The sequence below is a fragment of the Piliocolobus tephrosceles genome, chromosome 17 (genome assembly GCF_002776525.5).
Source record: "Piliocolobus tephrosceles isolate RC106 chromosome 17, ASM277652v3, whole genome shotgun sequence".
Classification (NCBI taxonomy): Eukaryota; Metazoa; Chordata; class Mammalia; order Primates; family Cercopithecidae; genus Piliocolobus; species Piliocolobus tephrosceles.
Genome location: NC_045450.1, coordinates 27,780,750 through 27,793,476, shown reverse-complemented (window position 1 = coordinate 27,793,476; position 12,727 = coordinate 27,780,750). Strand labels below are relative to the sequence as shown.

The 12,727-nt window shown below is 51.9% G+C and overlaps 1 protein-coding gene across 2 annotated transcripts in view; it reads left to right on the top strand.

The window, feature by feature from the left end:
• Nucleotides 1-12,012, top strand: part of KIF22 (kinesin family member 22) — a 16,925-nt gene extending 4,913 nt beyond the window's left edge. For both annotated transcript variants that reach the window (XM_023191196.1, XM_023191197.1), the window contains exons 2-14: nt 2,915-3,110; nt 4,393-4,520; nt 4,612-4,766; nt 4,994-5,203; nt 5,283-5,513; nt 5,646-5,799; nt 5,931-6,066; nt 9,056-9,224; nt 9,745-9,913; nt 10,293-10,360; nt 11,440-11,652; nt 11,742-11,801; nt 11,890-12,012. In XM_023191196.1, the coding sequence (XP_023046964.1) occupies nt 2,915-3,110; nt 4,393-4,520; nt 4,612-4,766; nt 4,994-5,203; nt 5,283-5,513; nt 5,646-5,799; nt 5,931-6,066; nt 9,056-9,224; nt 9,745-9,913; nt 10,293-10,360; nt 11,440-11,652; nt 11,742-11,801; nt 11,890-11,937 (1,937 nt within the window). In that variant the 3' untranslated portion in view covers nt 11,938-12,012. The remainder of the gene's footprint in view (nt 1-2,914; nt 3,111-4,392; nt 4,521-4,611; nt 4,767-4,993; nt 5,204-5,282; nt 5,514-5,645; nt 5,800-5,930; nt 6,067-9,055; nt 9,225-9,744; nt 9,914-10,292; nt 10,361-11,439; nt 11,653-11,741; nt 11,802-11,889) is intronic.
• Nucleotides 12,013-12,727: the final 715 nt, after the last annotated feature.

The window sequence follows — 12,727 nt, the reverse complement described above, 5'->3', positions numbered from 1 at the left end:
CCGTCAAAAAAAAAAAAAAAAAAAAAAGGCACTTACTGGCCTTTTACCAAATACCAGATAATGTTCAAAGCACTTTTATATGAATCACCTAAATTACTGTCCTAACAACCTAACAAGGAGGTATTTTTATTCCCATTTTGCAGGTAAAGAAATTGAGGCACTGGGATGGAAAATAATTTCCCTAGGTTACTTAGCTAGCTGTAAATGGCAGAGCTGGGATTTCAACCCAGGCCATTTTACCTTGAATAATGAACCTACCTACTATGTGCTAGTCACTGTGCTGCCTGTATTTTAATTATCTTTTTTTTTTTTTTTTTCCTGAGACACAGTCTTGCTCTGTCACCCAGGCTGGAGTGTAATGGCATGATCTCTGCTCACTGCAACCTCCACCTCCCGCATTCAAGCAATTCTTGTGCCTCAGCCTCCCAAGTAGCTGTGATTACAGGTGCACACCACCATACCTGACTAATTTTTGTACTTTTAGTAGAGCCAGGGTTTCACCACCAGGCTGATCTCAAACTCTTGACCTCAGGTGATCTGCCCACCTTGGCCTCCCAAAGTGCTGGGATTACAGGCTTGAACCACCACGCCAGGCCAAATTCTCAAAGAACCCAAGGCCTACCCCCAACCTTATTTTACAGACAGGGAAACCTAAGGTCCAAGGTCACAAACTAATAAATGTCAGAGCTGGAATTGAAGTCCAGTTCTGTCTGACCAGCGTCTACACTCTACCTCATCACTGACTTCCCCTTCCCCTTAGATTGATCACTGCGCTTCCTTAAGTGCCTCTACATCTGCCATCTTTCTGTTCTTTCTGCTGTCCTGTGAAAGCAGGCAGAGGAGGGTCCTGCACACATTTTTGACAAGTCAGTGCACCTTAATTTTCTGTCTGCACACATGCATCTGCAGGTTTTTACCTGCTTGCTCCTGACTTTCAGGATTACCATGAGGAACAAATGAGAACTACATGTCCAAGCGCTTTGCTACCATAACGTGAGAAATAGTGTTAGTAGCCCCATTTATCAGATGATGGAATGGAGGTTCAATTTTTGAAACAGGCCATCTGCTTATGGGCATGCCTGCCTTACTTAGATGTAAGATTCTTTCTTTTTTTTTTTGAGACAAAGTCTCGCTCTGTCGCCCAGGCTGGAAGGCAGTGGCGCGATCTCGGCTCATTGCAAGCTCCACCTCCCGGATTCAGGCCATTCTCCTGCCTCAGCCTCCCGAGTAGCTGGGACTACATGTACCTGCAACCACGCCTGGCTAAGTTTTTGTATTTTTAGTAGAGATGGGGTTTCATCGTGTTAGCCAGGATGGTCTCGATCTCCTGACCTTGTGATCTGATCTGCCTGCCTTGGCCTCTCAAAGTGCTGGGATTACAGGCGTGAGCCACCGTGCCCGGCCTAGGCGTAAGATTCTTTCTAGGCGTCATCTATCTGCCTTTTCATCTTGCTGTTTCTGTGTTGACTACATATACCAGCCAGCCTTTTGCCTTCTGCGAGGCCTATGGCTCCTAGCAACCAGCTGCTACTACCAGCAAGGAAGGGAAAGAGCTGCCAGGAGCTTTCCCAGTTAGTACGTAATAGGGAAGCAATACAGCATCCTATTAAAAGAGTTTTAGAGGGGAAGAGATCTAGGTTTGAATTCCACTATGAGCTACAGTATGTTATCCTCCAACGTAAAATAGAATAATACTGTCCTTAAATGTTTTCAGCTCACTTAACCCCCACAAAAATAGAGGCCTTTAAGTTTTATCTTCATTGTCTTTTCCGATGATACAAAATAATTCAGTTGCCAATTCTTTAAAAAAAAAAAAAAAAAACTTGATTTAATCATCTGAAGCAAATTCAGGGATAAGTTTACATGAGAGAAGAATTGCATGTCGGTGGTTTTTGCAGAACCCACATAATTCCCCATGTTAACGAGAAAGATCATCGTTAACAGTTTGCGGGGGGGGGGGGGGCTGTGAGTGTACATACATCTCAATACATATTAGAAACCCCAGTTAAGAAATAGAGGTACACAGGCTGGGTGGGGTAGCTCACACCTGTAATCCCAGCACTTTGGGAGGCCAAGGCGGGCAGATCACTTGAGGTCAGGAATTCGAGACCAGCCTGGCCAACATGGTGAAACCCTGTTTCTACCAAAGATACAAAAACTAGCCAGGAGTGGTGTTGGGCACTTGTAATCCCATCTACTCGAGAGGCTGAGGTAGGAGGATCACTTGAACCTGGGAGGTGGAGGTTGCAGTGAGCTGAGATCATGCTACTGCACTCCAGCCTGGGTGACAGAACAAGACTGTCTCAAAAAAAAAAAAGCACAGAAAAGTCTGGCAATTCACTGTCTGGTTTAGGTTTCAGTCAGATGTCAACCCTTTTAATCCTTAGAACAACCCTGTGAGGTGCTGGTCTACTTCACCTTTGGCAATTCAAAACACGTCCTGGGGCAGGCATGGTGGCTCCTGCCTATAATTCCAGCACTTTGGGAGGCTGAGGTAGGAGGATCGCTGGAGCCCAGGAGTTGAAGACAAGCCTGGGTAACCTAGTGAGAGTCCATCCCTCACTCCCTGTCTCTCTCTGTTTTTTGTTTTTTTTTTTTAAGTGCCCAGCATCACCTGGGAGCTTGTGAGAAATGCAAAATCTTGGGCATCACCCCAGGGAGACTGAGACCAAATCCGCGTTTTCACAAGATCCTCCAGGTTATTTTATCTGAGAAGCCTGCTATACTCCCCGCTGGACTTGCTTGTAGAGCAGGGAAGGCACTGAGGCCAAGCTTAGGGGTGTCCACAACATGACCAAGGCAGAATGAACTTCTCCAACATGAGCTGTGGCCCCCAGCCTGCCCAGCAAAGTTGGTCCCTGCTTCTTCTGCCACCACCATACTTCATGCCTAAAAGTGATTTTCTCTCCTCCAGGAGCTGGTCGCTGTCGGCTAAGCAAGATTGGGGCTGGTCGTCGTCCACCTCCAGCTCGCGTAAGGGTGGCTGTGCGACTGCGGCCATTTGTGGATGGAACAGCTGGAGCAAGCGATCCCCCCTGTGTGCGGGGCATGGACAGCTGCTCTCTAGAGATTGCTAACTGGAGGAACCACCAGGAGACTCTTAAATACCAGTAAGGTTCAGGCCACTCCTCTTCCCTCATGCCATCACCTCCCTCTCCTAGGCCTGCCCATGTTGTCACTTCCCCAGAGAGTTTCTCCGACCTGCCTCCCCAGGATCCTTGCTCCCTCCTTAGCACCGCTTTGTTCCCTGAGCCTTCACTGTTCACTAGGAAATGTTCACAGGTGTCCCCCGTGATGGGCCCTCTCTGGGATACTGTAGGGAGAGATGAGAGGTTAAATCAGACATATGTTACTGTGCACAGAGAGGGAAGAGCAATGAAAGTGAGCAGGTGAACCCCAAGTAGAGGCTATGGGACACAGGGGGAGGGTTGGGGGAACACAGACCAGCCAGCCAGCCTACCCAAGCTGCAGCTGGGTAGTATCAGAGAAGACCACCCAGATATGGGGACAGAACTCACAAGGGCAGCTACTTTATAATCCTACTGGGGATTTCAAATTCAAACTCCTTGGCTTGTTTTTCTAGGCGGGGGCTGGCAAACCATGGCCTGCAGGTCAAATCTGATCAGGAGTAAGATTTTCAGTAAATAAAATTTTATCGTTTATTTACATATTGTCTATAGCTGCTTTCTGACTACAGTGGCAGAGTTGAGTAGTTGTAAAAGGAACACATGGCCCACAAAGCCTAAAATATGTACAGTCTGCCTTTTTACAGAAGTTTGCTAGCTCCCATACTAGACCGTTAACAATTTGGGCTTCAGTTTCTTTCCAGCCTTATTCCCTCAACATATACTAAACTCCTTGCTGTGGCCTAAGTTGCAGCTTCTCCACCAGAATGCAGTGAATATGTGATTGGTATGTGGAGTCTAGTCCAGTCGTAAGCAGCATCCTCTGTTTTCTCCATTACGGTTTCAAATACAATGTTCTACACATGTGGCCATGTGAAAAAGATTGGGAAGCCTTGCTTTTGTGCTATTCTTGATTCTTAGAGTTTCTTTCTTTGGTCAAAATCTTCCTTGAGCAGAATCAGTTACTCCTTCAAGAGTGTGTTCTTATCTTTGTTTCCTAAATCACAGCAGTATGGCAGACTGCAAAACTCGAAGAGCAAGGATATCAGATCTATCTCTGTATTCCTAATACCAATAGAGAGATGAGGATGGAGTAGGTGTTAGGTGGATGCTTTGTACAAGAAAGTACATTGTACAAAGAAAGTGGATAGAGACATTCTCTTAAATCCAAGATCCAGATAAGAGTAGAATCCCTTACCCACCCCCACCCCACTCCACCCCTTACACACACACACACACACACACACTAATTTCTTTCTTCCTGCAGGTTTGATGCCTTCTATGGGGAGAGGAGTACTCAGCAGGACATCTATGCAGGTTCAGTGCAGCCCATCCTAAGGCACTTGCTGGAAGGGCAGAATGCCAGCGTGCTTGCCTATGGACCCACAGGAGCTGGTGAGGGAGCCAGAAAAGAAACAGTTATGGGTCAGAAAGGGCTGGGGAAACAGAGAGGAAAATCTCACGGCTTTCTCCACTCTCTCCCCAGGGAAGACGCACACAATGCTGGGCAGTCCAGAGCAACCTGGGGTGATCCCGCGGGCTCTCATGGACCTCCTGCAGCTCACAAGGGAGGAGGGCGCCGAGGGCCGGCCATGGGCCCTTTCTGTCACTATGTCCTACCTAGAGATCTACCAGGAGAAGGTGAGGCCCCACGCTAGTTGGGAGAGGAGCAACAAAGGGTCAAAGTAAGACCTGGTTCTAGAAAATGAAGCTCTGCTCTAGCAGGGAGGTTAGGTGAGACCTAGAAAGACAGAGGCTGGGGTAGCAGATGGTACAACTCCAAGAATAGAACAGAGAAAGGAAACTGATCCCCAGAAAGCAGCCGCCTCTGTATGGAGAATTGCCCTTCCCCTTCACTGCTTACACAGGTATTAGACCTACTGGACTCTACATTGGGAGACCTGGTGATCCGAGAAGACTGCCGGGGGAACATCCTGATTCCAGGTCTTACCCAGAAGCCCATCACTAGCTTTGCTGATTTTGAGCGGCACTTCCTGCCAGCCAGTCGAAATCGGACTGTAGGAGCCACCCGGCTCAACCAGCGCTCCTCCCGCAGTCATGCTGTGCTCCTGGTCAAGGTGAGGCCACAGACGGGCGAGGACCTGGGAAGCCCAGGAGCCTGAGCTAATAAGCATGAGACCTTTGTTCTTACCCCAGGTGGACCAGCGGGAACGTTTGGCCCCATTTCGCCAGCGAGAGGGAAAACTCTACCTGATTGACTTGGCTGGGTCAGAGGACAACCGGCGCACAGGCAACAAGGGACTTCGGCTAAAAGAGAGCGGTGCCATCAACGCCTCCCTGTTTGTCCTGGGCAAGGTGGTAGATGCGCTGAATCAGGGCCTCCCTCGTGTACCTTATCGGGACAGCAAGCTCACTCGCCTATTGCAGGTCAGACCCACCTGTCTCAGGGAAGAGGGGCTGCAGAAAGAGGTTCTCAGGCCTGCTGTGGGGTGGGGAATAGCGGTTGAGGCATAGGAAGGCTGGGCTTCTGACCCACCCACTGCCTGGTCCCACCCTCAGGACTCTCTGGGTGGCTCAGCCCACAGCATCCTTATTGCCAACATTGCCCCTGAGAGACATTTCTACCTAGACACAGTCTCTGCACTCAACTTTGCTGCCAGGACCAAGGAGGTGATCAACCGGCCTTTTACCAATGAGAGCCTGCAGCCTCATGGTGAGAACTAGGGGAGGCAGGAGTGGAAATGCTGGGTCTGGAAATCAGGGAGTTTGTTGAAACCACCAAGCATCAGCACAGAGGCTGACCACCCGCGATCCCCCTCTCCACCCCATCCTCCAATCATCTAGTCTTGGGACCTGTTAAGCTGTCTCAGAAAGAATTGCTTGGTCCACCAGAGGCAAAGAGAGCTCGAGGCCCTGAGGAAGAGGAGATCGGGAGCCTTGAGCCCATGGCAGCTTCAGCCTCTGCCTCCCAGAAACTCAGGTGAGCAGTGGGCCTTGGGTGTATCCCCTTCCTGATGTGTGGCTTAGCAGCAGAGCTGCAATGCCTGTCAGATCCTTGAGCAGAGACAGCTGTGATCTTGTTCCTCTCTCATTAAATTCACCATAGGCCGGGTGTGGTGGCTCACTCCTGTAATCCCAGCACTTTGGGAGGCCGAGGTTGGGTGGATCACCTGAGGTCAGGAGTTCGAGACCAGCCTGGCCAACATGGTGAAACCCCATCTGTACTAAAAAATACAAAAAGTAGTCGGGTGTGGTGGCATGTGCCTGTAATCCCAGCTACTCGAGAGGCTGAGGCAGGAGAATCCCTTGAACCCAGGAAGCTGAGGTTGCAGGGAGCTGAGATTGCGGCCACTGCACTCCAGCCTGGGCAACAGAGCAAGACTCCATCTCAAAGTAAATAAATAAATTCACCCCCAGCTGGGCATGGTGACTCACGCCTGTAATCCCAACACTTTGGGAGGCCAAGGCAAGCAGATCACCTGAGGTCAGGAGTTCAAGACCAGCCTGGCCAACATGGCGAAACCCTGTCTCTACTAAAAATACAAAAATTAGCCGGGCGTGGTAGTGGGCGCCTGTAATCCCAGCTACTCGGGAGGCTGAGGCAGGAAGAATTGCATGAATCTGGGAGGTGGAGGCTGCAGTGAGCCGAGATCAAGCCACTAAATACTCCAGCCTAGGTGACAGAGCAAGACTCCGTCTCAATAAATAAATACATAAATACATAAATTCCCCCCCAAATTTTACTCCGTTGAATCACTAAAGTCTAAGATCAATCTCTCCTGTGCTGCTGCCTTGGGGACCTAAGGAGGCCTCCTCCTGGGGATCCTTTCCATTTTCCAACCTCTTTAGCCCTCAGCAAAACTTCTTGCTTTGGGACAGCTGTTTCAAGGATGAGCATTTTTGCTTCTGGTTCAAGGAGTGATCTGGATCAGATCTTTCAGATCCATGAGAGAAAAGCAAAGGAGACTTGGAAGAGCTGTGCCCCTGAGACCACCTGGTCTGTGTGTCAGTGCCCAGCTTCTCCACGACTCTCTGGGGAGCCAGCTGCTGTCCTAACTGCTTCTACCCTCAATCCAGACAAAGCCTCTAAGTCCTTTGTGTCACCTCCTGACCCAGCTCCAATCACCCCACCTCATGGCCCAGTATTTACTAATCCTCAGGTCATCTCTATTCAGAGGTCTTGCTTTCTGTGTCTGGCCACTTAGCCCTTGTGCTGTTCCCTCCAACCCCCAGAAGCCAGTTGCAGTTTTAACTTTGCCCTGTTTCTACCCCTAGCCCAAATAAAGCCTGTGAACTACTAAACAGAGGTGACCTGAGGAGGCCAAGGGTTAGTGCCCACTCTGTCCCAGGGGGCTACTGTAGTTAAGGAAGATGCCACACACAAGAAGATGCTTGTGCGCTCATGACCCAATCTCTCAGTCTTGTCTTTCCCAAACCATCTGTCAGCACTCTCCACTGCTGTGTGCACCCAGAAATGTGCACAGGTAAGCTCTCTGTCAGATAGGCACTCTGAGTAAGCTCAGAGTGGGCACAACAAACCCAGCAGACCCAGAGCTTGGGGGGCTCACAGGAGAGGAAGTTAGATGGGAACATCAGTATGTGATACCAGGTAGAGAATTCAGAATCAGGAAGGAGTAGCTGCTGCTGCTGTGAGAGCCAGGAAGGAAGAGAGATGACTTCTAGTGTTTGCCCACATATATTCTGATCCTCTTTTTCCAAGGCACTGGCGTGGAAAGCACAGGAGTGTCCCTGTCCTCCAGGAGCCAGTTCACAGCATAGGAAGGGAGATGCGAGCGTCATGGGAAGGGTGGCATCAAACTGACCTGAAAAGATCATTGATACAGATGTGAGGAGGTGTGGGGCAAGATTCAGGCAAAATAAATTGATGTTAGACATTGCTGACTGGGCGCGGTGGCCCACACCTGTAATCCCAGCACTTTGGGAGGCCAGGGTGGGTGGATCACTTGAGCCCAGGAGTTCAAGACGAGCCTGAGCAACATAGTAAGATCCCATCTCTACAAAAAAAAATTAGCTGGGCTTGGTGGCATGCACCTGTGGACCCAGCTACTCAGGAGGCTGAGGCAGGAGGATTGCTTAAGCCCCCGGGGGCCAAGGCTATAGTGAGCTGTGATCTCAACACTGTACTCCAGTCTGGGTGACAGAGCAAGACCCTGTCTCAAAAAAAAAAAGAAGACTGTTCAGCCTTACCATGCTCAGAGTCAGTCAGGACTGTGCTTGAACAGGCCTTCCCTGCTGCCCACAGGATATAGGCTTGGCAGCTGAGGTCTTCAGTGGATTTCAAAGCCCTTCTGGGCCGGGCGCGGTGGCTCAAGCCTGTAATCCCAGCACTTTGGGAGGCCGAGACAGGCGGATCACAAGGTCAGGAGATCGAGACCATCCTGGCTAACATGGTGAAACCTCGTCTCTACTAAAAAATACAAAAAAACCACCGGGCGAGGTGGGTGCCTGTAGTCCCAGCTACTCGGGAGGCTGAGGCAGGAGAATGGCGTAAACCCGGGAGGCGGAGCTTGCAGTGAGCTGAGATCCGGCCACTGCACTCCAGCCTCGGCGACAGAGCGAGACTCCGTCTCAAAAAAAAAAAAAAGCCCTTCTGAAGATGGCATCTTCTGTGATGTTTTCCCCAACTGCTCCTCCAAATGGTCAGGCGCTGCCCTGGCAGTCACCTTATGGTCTCTTGATTTCCTCAGTAGACAGTGCTTCCAGGACAGGGCAGTGTCTTAGATCTCTCATACCTGGCACTCAAGTGTTCACCTGATTTCCTGGCATTCCTGAGCAGTCACTTCACCTGATGAAGACACTGCACCCAGAGAAATTGGATGCCTAGCAAGTTAACATTAGGTTCTGGAGCTACAGGATATGCCAAGTTAAGATGTGGTGAGGGGAGTCCTGCTGCTGTAGAAGGTGATGAGGGAGGAGGTAGGTGGAGAGCAACTTATTTGTCTGCTCAGCCCCCTGCAGAAGCTAAGCAGCATGGACCCAGCCATGCTGGAGCGCCTCCTGAGCTTGGATCGTCTGCTGGCCTCTCAGGGGAGCCAGGGAGCCCCTCTGTTGAGTACCCCAAAGCGAGAGCGGATGGTGCTCATGAAGACTGTGGAAGAGAAAGACCTGGAGATTGAGGTAGGTGTTTTAGGGATGTGGGAGCTGGGATTCCTGTTGGCCTTGAGAAGCAATACTCAGATCTTCAAACAGGGAAGGATACTCAGGCTGGACTAGAGTCCAGTTTTCTCCCAATACCGGAAGTTCTCCAGTTTCTCCTTGAATGTCCTTAACATGGCTGAGCTTTGACAGACAATTGAGATCAGATGTGAGGGGGTGAGAAGAAAAAGTTCAAAGTAAAAGCAACAAATGTTAAACATTACATTTCCTAAAGCCCAGCTCAATTAATGGAGGACTCTGCTTTAAAAGCCTTTCCTTTCCCTTCAATATTTGCAGAAGCTTGTTCCACCTCTGGGTAGCCCCTTGATCACAGAAAGCTCTTAATTATGTTAGGCTCCACCTGTCTCCTGGTAACCTCCCATTGGTCCTAGCCCTGCCCTCTGGGGCCTCAGAGCCTTGCATACTCACCCTGATAACCCACTGCCCTTTAGGCTGCCCTGGAGCTGGGTCTGGGTCACATTTCCCTGATCCTTTCCAACAGAGGCTTAAGATGAAACAAAAAGAACTGGAGGCCAAGGTGTTGGCCCAGAAGGCTGAAGACTCAAAGGAAAAGGAGAACCATTGTCCCACGATACTCCGGCCCCTTTTGCATCGCACAGTCACAGTGGCAAAGCCACTGAAAAAGGCTGTGGTGATGCCCCTACAGCTAAGTAAGTTTGACTCCAGGGGATAGGGGGACCAAGGCAGCTGAGATCCCATAAGGCAGGAAGTGTTAGGAGCAGCTGTCTCTATGTCATTTATGTTCTCCCATCACATACCAGTCCCTGGGAGGGGTGAGGAGGCTCTAAGGCAGCGCTGGGGGTGCTCTGCCCTCGGGTGTTTAGTACAGTGGGATGGACAAACAAGTAGAGGATTGAAGACAATGGAAGACTGAAATCACTTTAAATGCGGGTATAAAAAAGGTCATGTGGAAACACAACAGGTGGAGGGACGCTGGGGAATCAGAAATGGAAGAACCGAAGGGCTACCAGGGAGGGTGAAAAGTACCCTTTGCCTTGACTCCAATCAATTCTCAATTCCTACTTTCAGTTCAGGAGCAGGCAGCATCCCCAAATGCCGAGATCCACATCCTGAAGAATAAAGGCCGGAAGAGAAAGGTGAAAGTAGCTTGGGTCTTAGGCTACACCTGGAGCCCAGAAGTAAGGGGGAGTAGGCTCTAGAGGGAAGAGCGTTGGCCTTGGGGTTAAACGAACTGGGTGATGGCCGCCAGCTATTAACAGGCCTCAGCTGGGCGCGGTGGCTCAAGCCTGTAATCCCAGCACTTTGGGAGGCCGAGACGGGAGGATCACGAGGTCAGGAGATCGAGACCATCCTGGCTAACACGGCGAAACCCCGTCTCTACTAAAAAAATACAAAAAAAAAAAAAACACTAGCCGGGTGAGGTGGTGGGCGCCTGTAGTCCCAGCTACCCGGGAGACTGAGGCAGGAGAATGGCATAAACCCGGGAGGTGGCGCTTGCAGTGAGCTGAGATCCAGCCACTGCACTCCAGCCTGGGCGACAGAGTGAGACTCCGTCTCAAAAAAAAAAAAAAAGAAAAACCAGGCCTCAAGTTGCTTACCCCTGGAATGTGGTGATGAATGGTTCCTTGCGGGGCATTTAGGGTGGAAGGCAGTGATACGGATGTACCTCACAGAGCGGATGTTCCACTGTGTAGCCTGGCTTCTGCCCTCTACAAGCTTAAGAGGGAAAACTTAGGGAATTCCTAAGCACTCAAGAATGAAACCACACGCGCATACGCGTGCATACCCAGAATTGAACACCACTAGAAGAACTACCCAAACACTGAGATGGTTGGGGGGGGGGTATCATTTATTTATATTATTTTCTCCCATGTACTTTTGAAAGAGAGCTTATTCTTTCCCTTTTAGAGATGAGGGACCAGATTTAAGAGCTTATTTTGTGCTTTACATTCATTAACTCACTTGATCTCCACAGCGACTCCATGAGAAAGGTGCTAATATTACCACTGAGTACTAAATAGTACCTCTCTTTCACTAGTTGCATAATGAGAATTAAGCCAGAGAGTGACCCGAGGGCGGGATTTTGGACACAACTTGAGGAGGAGAGGAAGAGGCTGGAGCGCAGGAGGTCGCTGGTGCTGGGCTCCTAGTTTTGGCAGAGGAGCCCAAAGCACTTGGCTGCCCCGCGTGTCACTCACCTCCCTTTGTGTCCCAGCTGGAGTCCCTGGATGCCCCAGAACCTGAGGAGAAGGCTGAGGACTGCTGGGAGCTACAGATCAGCCCGGAGCTACTGGCTCATGGGCGCCAAAAAATACTGGATTTGCTGAACGAAGGCTCAGCCCGGGATCTCCGCAGTCTTCAGCGTATTGGCCCGAAGAAGGCTCAGCTAATCGTGGGATGGCGGGAGCTCCACGGCCCCTTCAGCCAGGTAACAGCCCACTGGACTGGGGCAGGGCAGGGAGCTGGGGAGACCAGGCACCCCTGAGACCCCATCCCCCATCCATCCTGTCCTGCCAGGTGGAGGACCTGGAACGCGTGGAGGGCATAACGGGGAAACAGATGGAGTCCTTCCTGAAGGTGAGGTCACGGCCCTGCCCCTCCTCTGCGTGTCCTGCGCCCCGCGTTCCTCTCTAACGTCGCTGCCCCCCTCCCTTCTGTGTTGCAGGCAAACATCCTGGGTCTCGCCGCCGGCCAGCGCTGTGGCCCCTCCTGACCATCGTCTCTTCACTCCGCCTTTTTAAATCATTGTATAACCCCGTGTTGTGTAAATACAGTTTTTGCTCTGGTGCTTCCGCCTGATTTTTGGGGCTGTGGGGGCGGGACCGGGGTGTGACCGCCTTGGGGTGGGCCGCGAGCGAGGCCGGAGACTCCACCGGGCGCCATCTTCGGGGAACGAGACAGCGCTAGATTGTAAATAAACAGCTGGAGTGGGGCGGGGAGGACGGTGGCCGGCAGGCGGCAAAAAGCGGAAGCCGAAGCATGAGGCCTGCGACCGTTAGGCGGGCGCGCGCTCAGGGATTAGCCCCGCCCCGTCCGTGCCCCCGGCGCGCGCTCCCCCATTCTCCCGCTCGGCAACGACGGCGGCCTTGTGCGCGTGCGCGCGAAATAACGGCCGCTGGCGGAGGGTGGGGGGTGGAATCCTTGGAGGGGGGAAGAGGAGAGAAGCCGCCCCGTCTCCCGCGCGCCCACCACCTGCGCCATCGTCAGCCAATCAGCAGCCGTCTCAGGGGTCTCGCGCTTGGGGCGACTCGGGCTGCTGGGTGGCTCCCCCGTCCCTCCTCCCGCCAGAGTCCCTCTCGCGCCCGCCCCTCCCTCTGGCCACGCGCGCGCTCGCGCTCGCGCCCGCTCCAGCCTCTTGTGTGTCCTCGCGCCCCCCGCCCGCCCTCCCCGCGCGCAGTGTGCTCCGCTCCCCCCACCCTCCACCTCCCCCCTCCAGCCCGCCCCGCGCGCCTCCTCCCCGGGTTCCCCCTCCCCCACCGCCGCCTCCTCCTCCTCCCGCCCCA